General features: G+C 34.4%; 1 protein-coding gene across 6 annotated transcripts in view; it reads right to left on the bottom strand.

Annotated features, from left to right (window-relative positions):
• COL11A1 (collagen type XI alpha 1 chain) overlaps positions 1–18,734 on the bottom strand; it is a 201,881-nt gene that overhangs the window by 12,778 nt on the left and 170,369 nt on the right. For all 6 annotated transcript variants that reach the window (XM_032422477.1, XM_032422458.1, XM_032422466.1 and 3 more), the window contains 9 exons: positions 18,422–18,475; positions 17,692–17,799; positions 17,347–17,400; positions 16,651–16,704; positions 15,565–15,618; positions 9,191–9,244; positions 8,959–9,066; positions 8,441–8,494; positions 339–392 (listed from right to left, as the gene is read on the bottom strand). In XM_032422477.1, coding sequence (XP_032278368.1) covers positions 339–392; positions 8,441–8,494; positions 8,959–9,066; positions 9,191–9,244; positions 15,565–15,618; positions 16,651–16,704; positions 17,347–17,400; positions 17,692–17,799; positions 18,422–18,475 — 594 coding nt within the window. The remainder of the gene's footprint in view (positions 1–338; positions 393–8,440; positions 8,495–8,958; positions 9,067–9,190; positions 9,245–15,564; positions 15,619–16,650; positions 16,705–17,346; positions 17,401–17,691; positions 17,800–18,421; positions 18,476–18,734) is intronic.

Below are 18,734 nucleotides of genomic sequence, written 5' to 3'. Positions count from 1 at the left end.
TTATTTTCATGTTTAAAAACATAAAAATGGGCATTTTGTTATTCCATCTGTTTATTTTCTGAAGGGTTATTTTAGTATAACCATATGCTTTCTCCATATGGTTCCTACAAGGGGACATTGAAAAAATATAACACTGAATTCTGATATATTTTTCACTATGACTTTGTATATTTTCTCTTCTCTAAATTCATCTGGGAAGCAGAGGATTGACAGATTTTTCCTTGGTTAGAAGGACAAAGATATTCTTTGAAATTTCCTTGTGAGTGATTCAATCTGCAAAATTATTGTCTCTGCTATTAGAATGTCAAAATTGTAATAACATGTGCTTTTATTCTCACCTTCTCGCCCTTGGAGCCGGGTTCACCTTTGAGGCCAGGTAAGCCAGGAGGTCCCTAAATAATGAGAAATAATAAACATACATAGAGTAGGTATGAGTTAGAGAATCATACTACTATCCACAGGGCAAATTTGGTTTGGGTAATATGACAGAGTTTGAAAATAATTAATAATGATTAGTGCTTATTTTTCAGGCTTCAAAATAATTTTGCTTGTTTAAAACTCCATGGCTTAATATTTAACTATAATTATAAAGCATAATATTGATAAGTTTGACCACAGAAATATGAAATTAGAAATAAGACATGGTTTATATGGTCTTTAAACTGAAAAAGAAGGATACATTTTTAAATACACTAATTTTAGAAGAAGGGATTTCCAAATCATGTATCAACTCAATCAGATATTTCAGTGCTAAGCTCCGAATATTGTAATACATTACAATATTTCATGTAAAACTAAAAAAACCTCAATAAATTTTTGACAGTCAACTGACCTTTGATAACCACTTTTTCTAAGCAAACTCCCAAGACAGTATTTTTAACTGTAATTCCTGAAGAATCTTTTATCTAAATGATTTGTAAATTTAATAATAGAACAATTAGCTTTTTCATGTAAACATCTCTATTTTACCAATTTAACCTTTTCTTATGGTCCAAGGACAAGATATTTATCCATTTATGCTAAATTATATTTTTGTGAAAATCGTGGCATGACTTCAACAACTAACTCTTAGTTCTGACCCCTACCCATGGAATCATTCATATTGATGACTTTGAAACAAACGTTTTTATAGAATAGTGTATTCCATAGTGAAGGCAATACAAAATACGACCCTTGTTCTGAAATTAATGACAAATGAAACTATGCAGGCAAGAACTTCTGTCAGAAGAAATGTAACTGACACTAAAAGAATGTAAGGGTGTGATTGATGAAATCAGAGCCAATATAAGGCTACAAAGTGTTGGTCACTACTACCTGAAATAGTAAGGCAGCCGGAAGAACAAAGCAAAAGATTTCTACAGTTTCTCTATGAGTTTGAATTATTTATATTGAATTGAATTTTAGAATTATAGCTTCAGTGACGATTTTTAACATGGCACTTAGAAAACAAATTGTTTTAACTTTTACCAAACTATACCATGAGTGTTCACTATTGTAACTTCTTCAAGGCTAGCACGAGCAATTTTTTTCCTCTCTACCCAGACACTTAGAATCTTCCATGTGAAAGAGCACATTAAGTCCCAGTCCATCATTTCTGTGAATTTAAAGTATTAAGAGCCATGGATCTGATCCAAGGAGCATGATGTAATATAAAAAGTATGGGCTCAGAATAGGATAGACTTGGGATAGAAGCCAGCCTCTCTTATTAGCAATTTAAATTAGCTAACCAAAAAGAGCTTCAGTTTTCTCATCTATAAATTGAGGATTATAATTCCTGTCTCGTGAGATTGAGTAGATGAACCTTTTGCACTCCTTAATTTCTCACATCTACACCTTAAACTGAATTCCTGATCATCAGGGGAAAGTAAGAATAGGGTTCGTACAATTAGTACTGTGTAACAATAGTATTTTGGACTAGTATTATATATACTTATATTTGTTTTAATTCATGAATGAATTTGAAATTCTCTAAGTATATTGATATAAAAGTGGACAATTTCCCTACATCATTCTATTAACAATAGATACAAATTATTTTCATAGAAAATATGTGTACTTTTAAATGTGAATGTGCCTAATAATATTCTTTTTATTTTTAAAGATTTTATTTATTTATTTGACAGTGAGAGAGAGAACACAAGTAGGGGGAGCAGCAGAAAGAGAGGGAGAATCAGGCTCCCCACTGAGCAAGGATCCTGGACCCTGGGCTCAATCCCAGGACTCTGGGATCATGACCTGAGCTGAAGGCAGATGCTTAACCCACTGAACCATCTAGGCACCCCTAATAATATTCTTTTAATAAGGAGAAAATTATTAATTGTCAGACATAAATTTATATTAATTCAGTTTAGACTTTCTTTTGTATAAAAATAATCATGCCACTTTGTTAAATCTCTGACAGACAAAACGTAGATGACAAAGAAACTACCAAAGTTACTTCCAAGTACCTTCTAAGGCTGGGTTTAAAAACCAGATTTTCATCTTGTTTACTAACACCCTATCATAGTGGATCTCAAAGTGTCGTCCTCAGACCATCAGCATTAGCTTCATCTGTGAACTTTTTATTAGAAAAGCAAATTCTTAGGCCTCATTCAGACCAACTGAATCTGAAATTCTGGAGTTAAGAGACCAGGGATCTGTTTCATAGGTTTGATACTCAGTATGCTTTGAGAGACATGGCTCTGTGCCATTAGGTCCCAAATCAGGTTAAATCAATATGCAAATCCGAACAGCATAAAGGAACTCATTTATGTTAAAATAAAAGCATTACCCATTTAGTTCTACTAGTTTAATACTTTTTAAATTAAGGGAATATATTTTGCATCTATTCTTTTCTGATTTTATCAGAAATGCATGATGAATCATTAGGAAAATAATGTTGCCCAATAGCACATTTTATTATTTTTTTTAAGTAGTTTTTTTTTTTAAGATTTTATTTATTTATTTGAAAGAGAGAAAATGAGAGAGAGAGCACATGAGAGGGGGGAGAGTCAGAGGGAGAAGCAGACTCCCTGCTGAGCAGGGAGCCTGATGTGGGACTCCATCCTGGGACTCCAGGATCATGACCTGAGCCGAAGGCAGTCGCTTAACCAACTGAGCCACCCAGGTGCCCCCCAATAGCACATTTTAAAAGGAATAATATCAATGAGTAATGGAAACAAATAATTTCTTGAGACCATGTCACCATCAGGATAAATGCCAAAGACTCTATATGTTAGAACAAGGTGGCATAAAAAAGTACGAAAAAAATGGTTCTAATAAAAACGTAACTTCATGAAAGAACCATATGCTTGTACCCGAAGTAGAAACCTTTTAAGAATATTGGTTAAACCTGACATAAGTAAATTAAAAGTAAGTACATTCTCCAGACTGAAAATACAAAACTATGTACAGGCCAGATTTTTTTCTTTCTTAACTTTTCATTTTACATTCAAACTTTTTTAAGCATATGATATACTTTACAACAATTTTGCTCTAAGTGGGAGAACTGATAGGGTGCTGCTTGCCGGACATCAATATGCTAATCACTGCTTCATTCAGAGTCTCAAGTCTAACCACACATTAGTTGGGTGACCTTGGATCTATTACTTATTATCTCTGAGCTTCATTTATGAAGGTACTCTAATAGTAATAACTGTATCATAGCATTGTAATAATGAAAGAGAAACCAGACCTACAAAAGTACTGTATAAACAGTGAAGTATAGCATTTTTGAAAAGTTACAATCAGTTATCAATCAGCCTTCTCAACACATTCTTATAGTATAAGCTAAAATGGCAAAAAAGAAGGAAAAGGAAAAGGAGAAGAGGAGGAGGAAGAGAAGGAGGAGGAGGATGAAAGAGAAGAAATACTGGAATTCTGATTACTCAGGCTTAATGAGAAATATACTAGACATTGTGTTTATGCATTTTAAATCATTTCTATAAATGTACATAAAAGAGTTAGAGGAAACGAGGATTAATTCCTCTAAGCTAATAATTTCTTATGAACTTGAAAACATTATCTGAGTACGAATTTACCAAGCAAAATCAGTTTCTTACCATTTTCATCAGTTGGAAATAGAAATTGGTAAAGTTATGATGTTGATAGCAGTTATAAATAACCCTCTGAACTTGGAACATATCAAAAATATCAATTCTGCATATAAAAATGTTATTCCAAGTACATATTTTCTATTTCCTATTTAGGATATTGTAAATTGAAAAACCCTAGGGAAATACATAATTCATAAGTAATAAGTGGAAAGGAAAACAAGGATGATACATTCTTAAGTGTCCAGAACACACAATCAAACATTTTCCCCTGCAGTATTATGCTTTACAGAATATTTGCTTTGATATGCATCTCACAACTCTAGTGCATTGAAGTTTAAAGAAACTGTAGATTCTGCACTTTATTTAGAATGTAATATTGTGAAATAATGTTTAGTTTGGTGAAAAGCAAATGCTTTATTATTTAAACTTGGTGAATCTTTATGGGATGCTACACATCTCAACCCTGTCTACAGATAGTTCAAAGGTAGCATAAAAAAAAAAATAAAACTGCAATTCAGTAAGCCATCCTACCATTTTATTCAGGCACTTATGGTTTGAAAAATAATGCTATCAGATATTTTATTTATCAGTATGTGAAAAGAAGGAATGTATAATTATATTATGGTAATTTTTCATCTCTTTTTCTTGTTGACTACTCAAAAATTTGATTCAACTTAAAAAAAAACCCTTTTGTTATTCTTTATATAATCTCATCATTGTCCTTAGCTTTCTGTTAGCTCTCATATGTACTATTTAATCTATCCTCAGTTCCATATGGTGATTCTAAATATATATGTACATAAAATTCATGCATTTATAGAAGTTCAATTTTTACCATGAAAAATGTCTAACTTTTAAAGTGAAAAATACTGTACCATATCTAAACTCTAGTAGAGCTGATTACAGGATGGGCAAGCACCAAACACATATCATTTTAAAAGTTCTAAAAGATCTGTTTCACTCTCACCCCAAAGAATTTCCATTCCAAAGGTTAATATAAAGTTGTATATAAAATACCTATAAAATACCTTTTAAGTAAAGAAAGTGTATAAGGAAGTACATAAATACTCTCTGATAAAACAAAAAGCCAGAGAAAAAGGAAAGGCATCCATACTGCTAAACACTCTGTTAGAGTGCAATTGTCTAATTAGGTAGCTTCCTATCTGGAATGATGAAAGCACTGTAAGTTGTACTTACTGAACAGCTAAGTTGTATTTAAAAGTTGGGAAAGGGGAATGTTTTCTGACTAGTGGACCCTACAGCAAGAAGTTTCAGGCACCTTCTAGAAGGGGAAAAGGGACCCAATAGGTAGTTGCAGAAATATAGTGATAAACAGGCTTCTGAAACACGTGTAGACCTGGATGTGGATGTGAATATATTTATAATTATAACGAGGAAAAACACATTATGGAGAGAATATTCAGATGAATTTCACATGGATTGATTTCAGAGACAAATGAAAATTTGTATGAGTTTTGAAACCTCTTATTTTTACCTCCCACATTTTTAAGCCTCCCATACACATTTAAGCCTCTCTTTTCCTTCTTTAATAATCTTACCATACTTCTGATGAGGGAAAGGTCCCCAGAGGAAAGGGCATTTTAACAGTCCTACTCTGAATATATTTAGCATTCTCTGCTTGATTCTATTATAGTACTTACCTACTTTATACTCTAACTGCTGTAAGTCAGCATAATTAGTTGGTCCTTTTCATTTGCTTTAAGAGTCAGTGTCTTTCGGGCGCCTGGGTGGCTCAGTTGGTTAGGCGACTGCCTTCGGCTCAGGTCATGATCCTGGAGTCCTGGGATTGAGTCCCACATTGGGAATCCCTGCTCAGCGGGGAGTCTGCTTCTCCCTCTGACCCTTCCCCCTCTCATGCTCTCTCTCTCTATCTCATTCTCTCTCTCAAATAAATAAATAAATAATCTTTAAAAAAAAAAGAGTCAGTGTCTTTCAAACACGTTTATTGATGGTATATATGCATGAATGAGGTCAAATTTAGTTACTTTTTTTTAAGTAAACTCTACCCTCAATGTGGGGCCCGAACTTAGGACCCCAAGATCAACAGTCGCATGCTGTATGGACTGAGCCAGCCAGGCACCCCAAATTTAGTTACTTTTCACTAAGAATATGAAATTATTTTTCAAAACATCATTTCATTCAATTGATAATTCTTTATTTGGTGCTCCTAGTGCCAATTAATGGTCTAAGTGTTCTACATATAACTTATTTAATTAACATAAGAATCCCATGGGTAGAAGATATTAATATCCCCATTTAATTCATTTAAACTTCATAATATCCCATGAGATAGATGCTATTGATATTCTAATTTTACAGATCAGGAACCTAAAGCTTAGAAAAATAAATAAATAGCTTTCCTAAAGTCATCCAGCACGTAAGTGGTAGTGCTTGTTTTTGAAACTAGGGAGCTTGGCTTGAGAGTCAATAACCATGATCAAAAATTGCCTACTAAAATAAATTTGTCTTAGCTGAGTTGAAAAGCTCATTCAATTGCCATAAAAAGCATCCTGAAGATGGTTTCTCTGCCCCTCCTCACTTCATGAGAATTGACTAGCATTTTCATTAAAATTAGATATTGTCGAATTAATTGATGCTATGAAAAAGCTACAATCTATTCACATTATAAGTGCTCTCTGATAAAACAAGTAGCCAGAGAAAGGCATGGCACCCACACTGTTAAATTCTGATGCTTTTCACTTCACTCTGCCCAAAACGGTATGAGTTGTTCTCTCCCTTGCTCGATAAACTCATATTTACCTAAGAGTCAAAAATATAAACTTTTACAAGCTGGAGTCAGGTGGTATGTCTGATGGTTTTATTTTTAATATTATCTGAAGGAAATCTCCAGCATGATGTTTTTTATTTCATCTGGAGAAAGGTCAGAATACTTATTGGAAAATCTGAAATAACAAGAAAAAAATCTCTGGCAAATTTTAAGGTGACATTAAGGCGAATTATTTTTTTTTTCCAGGCTCTGACTCTACAGTTAGGAGTTTACCATATCTAAGGAGAATATTCCCTAAATAGTGGCGCAGGCATGGAGCCCACTCCGCTTCAGCCAGGTCCCTGTTCCCATGCTAATGGTGTCATGTGCAGATTTGACAATCTCCTGCTTGAGGCCACTCAAAATTTGATAACTTTTATCCTGATACTAAAATAAATGATCTTTAACTTTTCAGTGAAAGTTAAAAAAAATAATCCCTGTAACATGAAATATTTGGTACATTTTGTGGCATTTTTACTGAAAGGGATGGTCAAAATTCCTCCACAATAATTAAGATTATGAATCCCGGTTTTGATGGCTTTGTGAGTATGTATCTCTGAGGTAACTAATATGTTCATGATAAGAGGTATTTCTGTAAAATATAAAATGCTCTACAGAAGCATTTGACTATTTGAACCAACATGCATTATACTTGCATAATGCTGTATGTATTATTAGCTATTTTGATTAATCCCTTTACATGCAACTACTTTTGGACAATGAATTTCAAATGCCTCTACCATAAAATAGAATCTGTCACCCAGAAAACAATGATTTTTTTTTATTAAAGGTTTTATTTATTTATTAGAGAGAGAGAGAGCACAAGTAGACAGAGTGGCAGGCAGAGGGAGAGGGAGAAGCAGGCTCCCCACTGAGCAGGGAGCCCGATGCGGGGCTCGATCCCAGGACCTTGGGATCATGACCTGAGCTGAAGGCAGACGCTTACCGACTAAGCCACCAAGCGCCCCAGAAAATAATTATTTTAAAGGCAAGACTTGGATTCTCACTTCTGCCTAAATTCTGTAGCGAGGATAACCTTGGCACCTATAATAAACTCCCATCTATGAACAGTATGCTGGTCAGCTAAATGCTCTGTTGCATATCTCAAGCATGTTTGCACATAGGGTTTATGATAGTAACCAAGCTCCAGTTATGATAATTATGCCTTTTTTCACTAATAGAGGTTAATGTTTTATCTTTCAGCCTGTATGACTCATGAATAGAACAATTTATTTGGTGAAGGAATCACTATATGCCTGTGCCAATGTCATTCTTTTAAATGAAGTGCCAGGAAACTAAGTGTAATTGCCTACATTTGGGGAAACTGTCCACATTTAGAAAAGAACTGGCTAGACCATTAGTGGCATTTTATTCAGAGTGGAAATATTTTTTTTATCCAAAGGACATAAGAAAGGAAAGATCTGATCAAGTGGCATATTTTCCAAATAACCTATCAGTGAAGATTACTTTCCCCTTTTTAGGTCTAAGTAATACACTTCCTTGAATATTGTACAAAATATAAGCTTATTTACGATATAAAACATCAGAAATTCTAGCTTATAAACAATTTTATTTCTGGAATTCTCCCTTTCTAAATAACAGGAAAGATCATACTCACCACAGGACCAGGAGGTCCATCTTGGCCTGCAGCTCCAGGGAGACCCTGTTCTCCCTACGGAAAATAAGCATAATTTTTTTTTTTTATTAACAAAAGCATGCATATCTTTTTTTATTTCAATTTTGGAAATCCAAAAAGCAAGCAAGCAAACATCACCTATGAATCCAATCACATGGAGAACATCTACAGATGTTATAAGCAATTTTGAATCTTTTTACATGGGGTATGTCTCTATGGATGTATGTATAAAAACTGTACATATTTGAGTTCTTAGGGTTTAGTTTCTATTCTGCCTTTCTGTGTTGGAATTTCACCCTGAACTTATTAAAATAAATGACATATTTAAATATCTGAAGAGTATCTGGCTTTAATCACTACATAATATTTATGGAATTCCCATAAAACATCCACACGATACCTTATGAAATAATGCTGACATAAACATTTTCATTCAAAACGTTTTTTTGGGGGGGAAATAAAACATTTTCAAAATGGCATCTTTTAGCAGAGATGCTCACCACCGGGCCAGGGATGCCCCGAAGACCCTCTGGACCAGGCTTTCCGGCAGGTCCCTGAGGACCAACTGGGCCAGTTTTTCCAGGAGGACCTTCGGCACCTGCTTCTCCCTGTTAGAAAATAAAATGTGTGAACATGTTAATAATGAAAAATGATATTTTTTATGTTATTAAGAGTACTGAGATAGATGTTGTTCAATTTATGCACAAGCTATTCAAACATTGTATATTTTACCTTAGCACCTTTTTCACCTTGTCTTCCCTCTGAACCTGCAGCTCCGGGAGGACCCTATAAACAGAAAATTGCATTTAAAATATATATATATTGCATATAAAAGTAATGTAACTGAGGACTTATTCACAAATACTCCAGTTTAATCTGTAACAGGTTCTAGTAAATTGTGGCTGTCTACAGTTATTTAGGGTTTAAAACACCATGAGAAAAATCAAAACCCTTTTAGATAAAAACTTGCAGTTAGAATATTTTTATTTCACATTTTTTAAATTTTACTATGTTATTAAAAATAAATGAAGCATAGACTGACAGATAAGCACATCATATCAATGTAAGGAAATGGTAAAGATACATTTTTTAAGAAATGCTGATGACTTAGTCACCTTTAGTGTGTTGAATACTCAGGTATCATTTATTATATTGTGTAATTCGGAACTAATTGCATGTATTACATTTCCCTTCCATCCTTAAATGGGTTTTAAGATTGGCTCCTTTCTCAATCTTAGAACATCCATACGTTATGCATTCTTACACGATCATGTTCAAACTAGGGCAGTGCAACGTTTAAAATCTTGACTGTCAGCAGAAATTTTATTTTCATTTTCCGGAACTATGCAATTCACATAAATAAGTAACATAAAAATAGTTATCACTTTTTAAAATCTAATATTAGAGCAAGAGCAGGAAAAAAAAATCTTCACAGTCCATATGTCATCCAACAGCTTAAGAGAATATTCTGGTGTTTGCCTGACTTTTGCATAGCTGCATAGATTGCTATGGAGAGATGCTAATTATTAATCCATTTAAAGCTATTCGTAATACTGCTCCTCGACTATATACATATCTTTGTAAGATATCTGTCAACCCAATTCTCTTTAGTTCTTTTTTTATTAGCTTTGTGACTTTTAACAATTTATTAGTATTCCTGAACTTCAGTTCTTTTATCCATAAAATATTACCAATAAAATCCTCTTGCATTTGTGGAACATAAGGAATAGCATGGAGGACATTAGGAGAAGGAAGGGAAAAATGAAGGGAGGGAAATCGGAGGGAGAGATGAACCATGAGAGACTAAGGACTCTGAGAAACAGGGTTCTAGAGGGGAGGGGGTGGGGGGATGGGTTAGCCCGGTGATGGGTATTAAAGAGGGCACGTACTGCATGGAGCACTGGGTGTTACACGAAAACAATGGCTCGTGGATCACCACATCAAAAACTAATGATGTATTGTATGGTGACTAATATAACATAATAAAATTAAAAAAAAATCCTCTTGCTATAGAACTGTTGTTAAATTGAAACGAGATAACACATGTAAAAGTATTTTTCAAGCTTTCCAGTGTAGTGGTATCAAATGCAGATATGGAATCTGGTGCTTAAGAGCATAAAGCCTGGACTCAGACTGCCTGGCTTCAAATCCTGGCTCCGCCACTAATTAGCTTTGTGATCTTTAGAAAGTTATACACCATGTCAGAGCTTCAGTTTACTTCTCTGCAAAATGTGGAGGATAATAAGAGCTATTTCCCAGAGTCATCATGAGAACTCAATGAGTTGAGAAATGTAAATGGCGTATAACAGCGCCTGGGACATAAAAACACACTGAGCAAACATTGGCTATTGTTACTATCATTACTAAGATTATTAGATTTTTTTTTATATACATTAAAGTATTTTACCTATATTTTTCACCATGTTGGCAACCTAAGAGTCAGGTCAAACAAAATAGACTCTCAAAATACATTTGTAGACACCATGTCAACAAATTACTTTTTCCATACATGCTGTTTATAATACCTGAAAAATACAAATTCCATGTTTGAAACTACTTGTTTTAACTGGAAAATTTTGAGTTGGCTAAAAAATAAGATACACTATGATCCTGTAATATATAATCAGATTTTGAAATCTGATAGTCATATTTTCTTCTTACATTTACATAGTCACCTGTGAAATATAAAACATTTCTAAACCTTGTAACAAAATGATGAGAAGAATCATTTATAATACAAACACTAACATTCAAGGTATCAAAGAAATCATCAATTTTTCAAGCTAAATAGATGTTATAATTCCCATTATATCTAAATTTTGTTTCTATTAATTACATTAGATCCTCACTTACACCATTTCTTAGTACCTTTCAAATCAACAAAAACAGGGCACTTGGTTTGATAGCCCAATAAGAATACAATAAAAATGCTTTTGGCCTCTAGAACTACCCCCAATATACATTTGCAATAATTTATTCTAAGACACATAAAATTTACAATTTTATTATAAAATATTTCATGTCCACTAATCAGCTGAATTTTTATTACTCCTTAACAAGCATTAATCTAATGTTGAAATTTTCTGCACAAGTTCAAACATAAGTACAGACAGTCTAAAAAAGAAACTCCATGATCTTTAAGAAATTACATTTCATTTTTCCCCAGACTCTCCTCTTTTCCATCTGTTTACTTCAATTTTTGCAATGAATTGTACTCAAATCAGCAACTGAAATTGAGGTTGGAGGTTGGGAAGAGTAGTGGAAATGGTGTTAATTGGTGAAAATAAGGTTAGGCAGGAGGATGACTTTCTCTCTTTCAGATGCCATATTAATATGCTAATGATGAGCACATGTTAGTCTTTCGTATGGTCTTTTAAATCCACGTTTGAAATGAGTATCCAGCACTTCATCAGACTCAGAGCATTCTGTGAACTCATTTATCTCAGAATCAATGAATGTAGCATTGGTCATTATTTTCTCAATAGCATCACAGTAACGCCAAATATGATTAGACACATATTGTGCCTCAATCCAAAGGAAGAAATGTACGAATTCTGAAGCAGTCTCTTGAGGCAGCAGCATTATGTTAAGAATAATATATTCTTTTTTTTTAAGATTTTATTTATTTATTTGACAGAGAGAGACACAGAGAGACAGGGAACACAAGCAGGGGGAGTGGGAGAAGGAGAAGCAGGCTTCCCGCTGAGCAGGGAGCCCGATGCAGGGCTCGATCCCATGACCCCACTGGGATCATGACCTGAGCCGAAGGCAGACACTCAATGACTGAGCCACCCAGGTGCCCCAAGAATAATATATTCTTAAAACTTAAGTGCTTCTTTTTAATTTCATGCTATTTAAAGAGGATTACTGTATACAAGCATCAACTTCAAATAATTCCTAGTGTAAAAATGTTGTCATAAATTAATCTGGTGTGATGTTTAAAATATTAACATATGCAAACCTAAACAACCATAATGACTATGATTTTGGAAATAGAAATCATGAGATTCAGCTGAACAATGGGCTTTTCCTTATTCTATGAAGGTTTTTCCTTAAACTAGTGACATCAAGGTATGGAGTCTTCTCAAAGGATTGCATTTACACACATGAACATTATAGAATAGAAGATTTATAAATATCTGGCTTTTAAAAAAAGCAAGTCATCAGCTGTCTAAAAATGTAACAAAAATATTGCTTTTACTGCAAGGGAGAAAAGAAAATCTGAGTTTGAGGAGGCTAGAGAATTTAAACACAAGTAAACTACAACACAAACACAAAATTGTGATTCAAATAGAGTTTCTCCATCCCAAAAGAATTTCTTCCCTCTTTGAATGAATGCCTGATACCTGTCATGGTGGAAATCCATATTAAATGGATTTTCTCTGTTCTTTTCCTCATTTTTCCCATTTTCATTTCTTTCTTTTTTTTTTTTTTTAAGATTTTATTTATTTATTTGTCAGAGAGAGAGAGAGTGAGCACTAGCAGGGGAAGTGACAGGCAGAGGGAGAAGCAGGCTCCCCGCTGAGCAAGGAGCCCATGCAGGACTCCGATGCAGGACTTGATCCTAGTTCCCTGGGATCATGACCTGAGCTGAAGGCAGACACAACCTACTGAGCCACCCAAGCGTCCCTATTTCTCATATATGTATTTTTTTCCAGATGATACAGATTCTTTATAAAGAAAGACTGGGATGAAAACAGATAAACACACTTTTTCTAGGAGAATAGAAAAAAATAATGTGTATGGACAAATTCTTGTCTTAGTCATTTATTTCTTATATATCTGCATAAACAGATGGTCAAGGACTAATCTAGCAAACTACTTGCTGTAATTTAATTAACTAATGCGTGTTCTGATTGGAAAATGACTCCTAAAACATGAGACAACAAAACAGGCCCCAGTTAATTTTCTACCAGTAGCCACTGTTACACAGATTTTTTTCACCATGAGAAATGTACTTCATATAAAATACATAGCTTAAGCCTCTCTCCACTATTCACATTTTACATTATTCTATAATTTATCTGTTCTTCCATTCATGTAAAAAAATACTTAAATTGTCCTTATGTGCCAGAAATGTGCATGGAGAATACAAAAAACAAAAACAAAAACAAAACCCTGTGAAATCCTAAGGAGTTCATGAAGTTTAGTTATGAAGATAGACATCAAAATTAACAAAGACAGTACATTATAAAATATGCAGAGATGAAGTAGGTGTATAAAATGGGCACAGTGTTGTAGTTTGACAGTAGGGAAGGCTTTCCTAAGAATCTAATCTCTGATCTGAATCTTAGTGTGGGTAAATGTGGGTCAGATGTTTCCTTCTAACACTTTATCTTTTGACCATTCACATTTATGCATGAAAGCATAGGGATGGAAAGAATATATAATAAGAATATATGCACATATATAACATGCATATATAATAAAAATATATAAACATTACATGGTGTGTATATATATATATTTCTCTGTATTTCTACCAATTAATAATATCAATTATTTTAACTTTTTATTGTGAACTTCCCTCTGGCAATATGAGCTGGAGTCTTTAAAATTCCATTTAGCAGGTAAATTTTGTGCAGTTTATAATATTCAAATTATTTTAGTGACCTCTAAGAGTTTTTTTCAATAAAAGAGCATGGAACTAGCTCTTGGTTTCAAATAGCTATAATGATAACTTGAGATCAAAGTTCCATGGTTTATTGACACAAACTGTACAATCTTCTAGTGCTTAAGGAAATGGACATTTATTCTTCCGTATTACAAATACATGACAGAATGTACATGTACTACAAATGACAACTTAATTTTCCTACTTGTTCAATAGCAGAATCTTGTTTCTCAGTATCACTGCCACTCGTAATATTCTGATCAATATTCTATTAGGAAGGTTTATTATCATTTACTCATCCATCTAGAAAGTTTTAATGGCATTCAGACTGCAGGTAAAAATAGGCAATAGATCTCAAAATATCATGTTACACTTTGTAATTACTTTCTAAGAATAACAGCCCAATGGTTGTTTTGTAATACATTTTTTTTCTACCAAGACCATGCTTTGGGGCTGCCAACAACAACAACAACAACAACAACAAAAACAAAATAATAAGAATCTTATTTAGAATGTTGTTAGAATATAAGAAGAAGGGGGAAGGAGGAAGGCAAAAAAACACTTGGTCAGTGAAGAGAAAATCGCATTCAGAGAAGATGTTTAATATAAACTAAATTCATTTCTGGCAATGACAAATGTTTGTAAATATTGATTCAAATTTATATTGCTGAGGGACAAAATGAAAATCTGTTCATACAATATGCACATGAGGATGTGTAGTATGAAAATCCCCCTAAAACAAAGCTACCATTAGAAAACCACAGGATCCCAGGGGCTCCATGCCTTTGGATTACTGAAAGGGGAATGAACCTAAGAAATGTATTTTGTTTGCAGGGAGGTCAGAAAATAGACTAAAGGTGGTGCAGGGGAACAATGTACGTTGATATAAGTGTTGCAAGAAGCAGATCAACAAACATGGTTTTGTTATGAAAATAGTACAATCGTAAGAAAAAGTTCAAGTAAATCTCCTACGATCTCCTGGAGCCAATATTTTGAACAAGATCTATTTATTTCTATTTTCCTGTCATCTTTTGTTAAAATCTGGCCATGTTTCCAAATCAGAGAAGCTTGATAAGGTAAAGCAAGCTAACATTATGTGCGGACTGATTCCTGAACTCTATTGATACTTGCATTCAGATTTTTACCATGTTTTTAGCTAGTGCTAGACTTCGGCATCTCATCTCCCTGTAGTGCACCAAGAGCAGAAGTTCAGGGTTCCATCCGTCTTTTGGAGCAGCCTCCTTTTGTACAGAGGGGAGACCTTAGCACAGAGAAGTGGCAAAATACTTCTGATTGTGACAGATTAAATCTGTCGAAGTGTGTTCTATTTTAATAAGAATTTTGACAAATATACGAAATTACCCTGTTCTCCACGACTTATATATTTCAGCATCATTGTAATGTGCTGCCTACAGCTTAAGAATATTATGTAAGTTTATACACACAGTAGATAATGAGTGGATGTTTCAAATAAAGAATTTTAAGAACTTACTCTTTTTCCAGGAGGACCTGGTGGGCCAGCCTCACCAGATGGGCCAGGAGGACCCTATAAAATGTGAAAAATACCTTTTGAGCAATTGAGTATTGTTTTACAGCTCAGAGCCTTCTTGGACATGTGGACTGAAACCAAACTTCTTTCTTCATCTCCCCACATCTACCTTTCCTGGATAATCTCATCTCTGTTTCAGGTACCTAGACTTTCTCTCAATATCTATTATTAGAACTGGTAAGTTCAGATGGAAAACTTTTCCATAGATGGAAGAAAGTGAATCAAATTCCTCCTTCTTCAAACTGTTCTTTTAAAAAGTGCTAACTTATATCTGACAAGCAGCCAGTAGACATACTAATGAACAGAATCATATGATTAATAACTTTACTCACATCACATACATTTGTGGAACCATAAAACTGTTACCTCTAAATTTCTTCTTGTACGGAACTAGCATTTCTATGCCAAGGAGTACTCAGCACATTGGGATATGACCATGCATCCTATCTACACAGAATAGCCTACAAATATCCAGTGCGGAATGGCTCTAGAGACAAAGTTATGTTAGGGGTGTGATTTGTCTTTGGCTCCTACTTAACTTAGTGCCTTCCTTTACCTCTCCCTAAATAACCATAAGTGGCCAAAGCCCCTACTGAGTCATTCTCAAATTAAAAAAATAATAATAATAGTAATAGTCCAATACAATGCTGAATTCATTTAGATTAGTAATTGCAGTACAGTCATGCTAATGATAGGCTGATAACATGGCTGTCTTCATTTCAGCCTTATTGTGTTTTTAAAATAACTTTTTATTCAGTACAAATAGATAGATAGCTATATTTGACATAGTATGACGAAATCACAACTAGGGTATTACTACATTTTTTTTTTTTATTATGAAGGATACTTATAAATCACATCAAGTAAGAAACTCCATGTGAGTTTGACTTTGAACTGAAATTCAAATATAACTGATAATCCTTTCAGAAAAATGTGCACCCACATAACTATGCTTTTGAAAGTCTGATTATTTCTTTAAAATGTCCTGAGACTATGTAAATATCCAATAAAAATAGTGTGCTTACTTACCTGTTGACCAGGATCTCCATCTTCACCCTTGTCACCACCAACACCATCTTGACCCTATGATGGGCAATAGAAAGTGATCTCAGATATTTCTCACTATGAGTTTACTTTTATTAAAACAAAAAGGTATGATATACTCTCTGAGTCCTTGAGATAAATCATTACTAAATGGACAAATAAAAGTATTACTAAAATCTTTCAGTTGTATTTTAAGGATTGTGGTATCTCTCACTCTTTCGATAAAGATTTGTGAAACTGCCACCACATTAAATTTAAAATACAGTATGCTGTTAATATAAGAAAAGAAAGAGGATGTAATTAGCATAGAACTGCAGTGCACCTTGCACCATGAACAAATACAGCACACTTTGAGATAGGATTTACAACATAGGAGAGACTGAAATAAAAACAAAGATGCTGTAGCTTTGAAATAATAGTAATGCTGCTACTCAGTTTGTACAACCCAGCAAAGTCTGGAAAACTAACCCAAATGAAGAAAATAATCATGCAACATAGGTCTAACTGTCCTCAACTATATGGATTCTGTTGTTGTAGCTGTGATTGCGGTTTACATTTTCTTTTCCTTTCTATTTTGGGGGCATCCACTGAAGTCATCAAGAATTTTCTTTAATTATTAACAATAGAGACACTGGGAACCACCCCATCAAAATAATTCCTTTCTTTGCCCATGATACTTACTGCAGGGCCAGGTTCCCCAGGAGGACCAGGATCTCCAGGAAAACCAACAGGACCCTAGAATGATGTTTTTAAAAGAAAGAAGATAAATAAAAATATTTTCATAAAGTCATGATATTGTGATATTTAAGAGCTAAGTCATGGCAAAACCATATGAGAATATTTCCCTTCTGCTAGAAATTTTTTTAAAAAATGAAATTAATGGAGAATGCTAATCGATATATGAAATGATGAAAAGTCAGCTTCACCAGCTATGGGCCAGAGTTTCATGATTTCTAACCCTTCTATGAGAAGCTCCACTGTGGCTCTGACATAGATGCCACTTTAAAAGGGACCGAGCTCACTTACCGGGTTACCCTTCGGGCCATCATCACCTGGTGGTCCCTTAGCTCCAGGAGGTCCAGCAGCACCAGGCGGACCAGCTTCTCCTTTCTCTCCTCTTTCCCCTTTGGGGCCCTACAACCACGTAAGAAAAAGAACGATTATCTTATAAGCTTTAAATCAGAATTTTTTAGCCTCAGCATATTGGATCAGACAACTCTCCCGGGGTCGGGGGGGCTGTCCTGTGCACTGCAAGATGTTTAACAGTACCCCTGGTCTCTACTAATTTGATCCCAGCGTGTGACATCAAGAGTGACATTCCTCCAAGTGTGAGGACCAAAAATGTCTCCAGACATTGCCAAATGTGTCCGGGGGGGGGTCAAATTCACTCCAGGTTTGAACCAATCTAAATTAGAATGAATACAATCCTAATACAATTCATACATGTTTGTTTGATGTAGCACGGTTTGTTTCTTTTGTGAACAGTCCACGAAAAAATGTATAAACAGCTTAGAGTTTTAATGCTCTAACTTACGTCTAACAAATATCATTTTTTTCAATTTCTGTGTAAATCAAAATACGCAAAGGGTATACAAAATTATTAAACAAAAGGGTTCTGCATTTGTGATTATTTTTAATGTGAAAGGAAAAGTAAATAACTGAATTACAGCTAGGAGTTAAGTTACATGTTTAATATACTCTAAAAGGAATTCCCAAACTGTTAATACCCTACACCCGACAATAGACTAGCACTTACACCTGTGCCTGCTTCCCCAGGAGGCCCCGGGTTCCCTGCTTCTCCAGGTTCACCCTATGAAGAGGAAAGCAAATGAGCTTCAAAACACAGAAACGGCAAACAAACAAATAAACACAACAACAACAACACAGAAATGATGTTTTTACATTTGTAAAACTGCCTTCAGTGATGACCACGACATTTTAAACCAGAATTTAAATCATTATATTGTTTAAAAGGCAGTTAGAAGACTTTATTAAGAGTAAGGAACTTTTCTTATTACTGACCTCGGTAGTTTTATTTCTCAAGTAAGAAGGCAGAACAGGGTAGACTG

The sequence above is a fragment of the Phoca vitulina genome, unplaced genomic scaffold, assembly GCF_004348235.1.
Source record: "Phoca vitulina isolate PV1807 unplaced genomic scaffold, GSC_HSeal_1.0 scaffold2, whole genome shotgun sequence".
In the NCBI taxonomy this organism is placed as follows: Eukaryota; Metazoa; Chordata; class Mammalia; order Carnivora; family Phocidae; genus Phoca; species Phoca vitulina.
This window is presented reverse-complemented; position numbering and strand designations above follow the sequence as displayed.